The following is a 5,298-nucleotide window of genomic DNA, read 5'->3' on the forward strand; positions in this document are numbered from 1 at the left end:
GTCTCCCTTTCCAGTAATAACTATATTTCAGGTACCAAATAATCCTAGTTGTTGCGGGAAAGTTCTTTACACAGGAATTTCAGCTAATCAAATGTGAAAGGAATAACAAAATTAGAAATATCAGTGTTTTGCAACCCCTAATGAAAGGAAAGATTCATTGGTGAATAAGGAGAGTAAGGAGACAAGGCAACTAAAGGCAGTTTGTATTCTTGGAACAGAAAACAGAAGTTAATGGGAAAAACTGAAGAGATCTGAATAAATCCTATAATAAAAACATATTGTACCAAGGCTGATTTCTTCATTTTGATAATTCTTCTATGGTTATGTAAGATTTTAACATAAAGGGAAACCAGGTAAAGGGTATACAGGAATTCTCTATACAATTTTTTGCAACTCCATTATAAATCTAAATTTATCTCAGAAATTGTTTCTAAATATTATTTCCACTAAACAATAGAGCTCTTTGATATGAAGGCTGACTCTAGGTGTGAAGCAAGAAATTCACAAAATGAGCCTTGCATTAGCCGGAGAAAAATAAATGGGATAATTAGTCAGCTCAAGTGATCCCAAGATCTGAAGGGTCAGTCATAAAGCCTGAGACCCAGGAGAGTGGTTTAGCTCCGGTCTAAGGAGAAAAGCCTGAGAAATAAGAGAACCAATGGTGTAGCTCCTATCTGAAGGCTGACAGGCTTGAAATTCAAAACAAGCTGATACTTCAATTCAAGTATGAAGGCAGGAAAAAAGCTGAAGTCCCAATCAGAAGGCAGTCAGGAAGGAGGAAGGAGCAGTTTCCTTTTATTCAGCCATTTTGTTCTATTCAGGCCTTCAACTGATCTGATGAGGCCCACTCACATTAGAGAGAACAATCTGCTTTACTCACTGTGCCAGTTTAAATGTTAATCTCATCCCAAAACACCCAGGATAATGTTTGACCAACTATCTGTCTGACCACCACAAGGCCCAGTGAAAGTCCACACACAAAATTAACCATCACTAGCCCAGGCATTTTGTTCTGACAGAAAGGAAGGAAGCTATCACAGATTAAAGGAATCTTGTTAAAAGGTCACAAAACCAATAAAAGCATCCATTGGCCAAAGATGGGACAATTTGAGCATCAAAAATAATAATAAAGGCAATTAATTCAAGTATTAAAGACCCATGAGTCCATAAAGATTTTTTACAAAAAGAAAAAGTCAAAAACTAAAGAAAACTTTTAAAAACAACATTGACAGACACCAATGGAAGTGACCAGAACACCAACTCTGAAAGTTAAGTATATGTCTCCCTTTCCAGTAATAACTATATTTCAGGTACCAAATAATCCTAGTTGTTGCGGGAAAGTTCTTTACACAGGAATTTCAGCTAATCAAATGTGAAAGGAATAACAAAATTAGAAATATCAGTGTTTTGCAACCCCTAATGAAAGGAAAGATTCATTGGTGAAACCACAGGTGAAAGGTCCATCAGGAATTTTACAACAGAGGAACCAGAATGCCTCAGTAGAGGTACTAGAATGTACATATTTATCAACACTAGCATCAATACAAGTGGACCAAGCAGACACATCATGTGCCTGCAGATGTGGTACAATATCAAGCATAGCATCACCTATGGAGTGATTGCCAGAAAGTTCTACCTAAATCTAATCATGCCTTTAGGATTAACTTCCATTTTGAAAAAAATATAGACATTAGGGAAACAAATTAAATGAACAAAGGAGAAAGCAAACAGGCAAATTCAGAATATAGGATATCAAAAAACAGCTGGCCTACTTTAACAAGTTAGAAACATGAAGTTAAAAAAAAAAAAACGGGATAGGGATGCCTGGGTGGCTCAATCAGTTAAGCATCTGACTCTTCATTTCCGCTCAGGTCATGATCTCAGGGTTGTGAGATAGAGCCCCATATCAGCTCTGCACTAGGCATGGAGCCTGCTTAAGATTCTCTCTAACCTCTTCCCTCTGTCCCTCCCCCCAGCCTCTTTCTCCCATTCTTTAAAAAAAAAAAAAAAAAAGAGGGCAGGACCGTTTTAGATTAAGAGGTACCTAGCAGACATAACAACCAAATATACTGTATGAACCTTATTTAGATCCTGATTAAAACAAACCAACTGTTAAAACAGATTTTGACACAATCACAAAAAGTTGATTATGGAATGGCATTAAATAATACCTAGAATTTACTGTTAATTTTAGTAGTTGAGATAGTGGCATTATTCTACTACTATGTAAGAAAGTATCTTTATTTTGTAAGATGCATACTGAAATATACATGAAAGAGGTGATATGGTATCTGGTATTTTCTTTAAAATTAAAGAAAAAATAAGAATAAAAAGAAGAGGAAAATATATAATCCCTAGGATCTTATTGCTCAGAGTTGAAAAATCATGTCTAAGCCTTATGAATTTCGAACTCAGAGGAATGGATACCACTTTTAAAAAGTTGCTTTTGCTATTCCTCACAATAGTCTACAAAATGTTGAACATCAGCAGGAACTCAAAAAATTCTGAAATATCAGAGAAACTTTTTCATTTACGAGAACTCATTTCTAATTGGTTTCCCTTTTTTACCACACTCATTCTTTAAAATATTTAGAAGCTTCCACATAAAAATTATCTCCATATTTTAGGAATTATATACATACTGTACTTGAATTCTTCAAGGCAGTATTTCAAAATCAAAATAAGTAAATCATACCTAATACATACATGTTCATTTTCTACCACTGAATAATGTACATGTTTAATCTCAGTAAATTCAAAAAAGGTACTCTTAAATTTTTGTCTTTCGAATTTTATGGAAAGTAATTGAATTTTACTTATATGAACAAAACTGTGGAAGTCAGTAATCATGGATTTCATGTTTGTGAAAAAATTAAAAAACAAAAAAAATGTTGAGTCTTACTCTGTTACAGGCACAATTCCAAGTGCTTTGCATGTACTAACTCGTTAATTATTAAAACTCCTACAAAGCAGATACTATTATAATTGCCATTTTATAGAGGAGGCATTAAAGTTAAGTCAGTTTACCTAGGGCTCCAGAGCACGCTTACATACAGCCGTACTAGGATTTAAAATCATACAGTCTAACTCCAAAAACCGAGCTCTTTACCACTACATTGGTCTGACTTATGATGAGACATCCTTTACCTGATCTTACTATCTACTCAATTCCAGCATCAGCAGCTGTTTTCACCATTTCCAAAGAAAAAAAATGTCAATGAATAGTAAAATGTACCTTTTGAATGGCCTCTTCCATATCCAACTCAAATTGTTCATCCTGTAATAATCTGAGGAATCTCTTGCGCTCCACGAGGTCATCATTTTCATTCTGCACCATTTGGTCCCTGATTTGATTTTGTATCTTTCTTACTGACTGGACATGTAATTGTTTGCAGTAATTTGTATCTACTTGTTTCTGATGCCTTTCACTGAAGCTCAAAGTTCGCCTTCTAGAAGCCTGTAATGGGGGGGTGGAGGGGGGAAGTACGCATACTTTGGTATCCCAATATCTAATTTTTAAAAGTATACCGCTGCAAGCCCCTGGCACAAAAATAGATAACAGAATAGACAAAGGTCCTTTGGCTTCCTTCCTAAATTCAGAGAAAGGTAACACAATAAAAAAGTACATACGGTAGATAAACATAATTGATAAATCAATAAATTACTTTTATTATTCCCCATCTTATAGTTGAGACATGAAAAGTAAAAGCAACTTTACCCAAGGTTCCTCGGCTTAAATAAATAGCAGTACTAGTATTCAAAGACACGCAGGTGAGCTCTATAGACCTAGCTCTTTACCACAACACGCGGAATTCCTCTCCTCATTCCCCGCTACGCCCACCCCCGCACCTCCTTTACCCCTTGGCCAGAAAGTATCATTCAGAAAGAAGCCGGTCAGGTTTTCCTAATACAGATTTAACAGGTCAATCTGCTGCTACCTAATTCATCTGCTCTCTCCTGGACTTTCTTTCCCACTTATTTGTTCAAGGTTCTTAATCTTTTCCCAAACTTCCAGAAATATGGCAAAAAAAAAAAAAAAAAAAAAGGGAGGGGGGTTGCCAACAAAATTTTCATCGGGCAGATCTAATAGAGTCTGGGGAAAATTTGAAAAAGGCTGGAAGCCACCGCGAGCGTTGCTTAAACAATAGCACATGAGGCTTCTGAAAGCAAATTGAACCAGTTCTCCCACTTAACTCTCGGATTAGGCACTCCAAATCCTATTTTTAGATGCAGCCTGGCTCTAAACTACAATTAGATCAATAGATAAACAAGTAGTTTCGAGACCCCCGACAGGCTCACCATCTTGGCAGAGGAAAATCCCGCTCGGAGGATCCAGCCGCCACCACCGCTCGCTGCAAAAGCGATGGCGGGCTGAGAGCTCCCGTGTTTACGCGGTTTCCTGGCAACTGCCGCCTCCCCAGAGCGCGCAGGGCCCACCTGCGCAGGGTGCGGTCTCCCATTGGGCGCAGCAAGAGCCAATCGGCACTGAGCTTCTTGGGAGGCTGGCTGGGAGGCCACCTCTCCAGCTCTCCGAGACAGGCGGGAAGTTCAGATCCCGGATCCTGGCGCAAGCACTTTGCAGTGCATAGGGGCGCTCGCGATTTCCCTCAAGCGGCTGAATTCTGTGATTTGGGTGGGGTTGGGAGTCAAGGGGAGGTCTGTGGAAACGGTTTACACAGAAATACGCCAACTCCTGTCTAGTACATTGTGCCAAAGTACTTTCTACTCAGAACATCCTGTGCCCTCAATGCCCATTCTGCCCGTTTTGAGGGCTGGCTGCATCTCTAGCAGGAGGAGGCACGGTCACCGTCCCTCTAGCTAGGTAACTGGGAGGCTTTTTTTTGGGTAGCGTGTACTTGCAGCCGCCTTCACCTCAACCCCCGACAGATGTTGGTAAACTCTGTAAAATGTATGGGTCACTGGGGCGCTCTGCCGTGGAACACATGATCCAGCAGCCAGTGAGAGCAGATAGATGGAGGCAGCAGTGATCAAGTTTATTTCATTGGCCCGTAGACGCTAAAGTCCATTTAAAATGGAAGCATTTAAGAATAGGAATGGGTCAGGGAAATTAGTAAAACAAATTCATTTTAGAGAGGACAGAGAAATTCCTTAAAAACAACAACAGAGGGGCACCTGGGTGACTCAGTGGATTAAAGCTTCTGCCTTCAGCTCAGGTCATGATCTCAGGGTCCTTGGATCCAGCCCCACCTTGGGTTCTCTGCTCAGCAGGGAGCCTGCTTCCCTTCCTCTCTCTCTGTCTCTGCCTGCCTCTCTGCCTACTTGTGATCTCTGTCAAAT

The 5,298-nt window shown here is 39.5% G+C and overlaps 1 protein-coding gene across 2 annotated transcripts in view; it reads right to left on the minus strand.

Annotated features, from left to right (window-relative positions):
- The window catches only part of MNS1 (meiosis specific nuclear structural 1), a 40,842-nt gene extending 36,462 nt beyond the window's left edge, over positions 1-4,380 (minus strand). Inside the window, exons 1-2 of one of the 2 annotated variants that reach the window (XM_059371976.1) lie at positions 4,300-4,380; positions 3,236-3,457 (exon numbers count right to left, since the gene is read on the minus strand). In XM_059371976.1, the coding sequence (XP_059227959.1) occupies positions 3,236-3,457; positions 4,300-4,302 (225 nt within the window). In that variant the 5' untranslated portion in view covers positions 4,303-4,380. The remainder of the gene's footprint in view (positions 1-3,235; positions 3,458-4,299) is intronic. The other variant, XM_059371977.1, reaches the window with a different exon arrangement.
- Between the last annotated feature and the right edge of the window lie 918 nt (positions 4,381-5,298).

This window comes from Mustela nigripes, chromosome 13, assembly GCF_022355385.1.
Source record: "Mustela nigripes isolate SB6536 chromosome 13, MUSNIG.SB6536, whole genome shotgun sequence".
In the NCBI taxonomy this organism is placed as follows: domain Eukaryota; kingdom Metazoa; phylum Chordata; class Mammalia; order Carnivora; family Mustelidae; genus Mustela; species Mustela nigripes.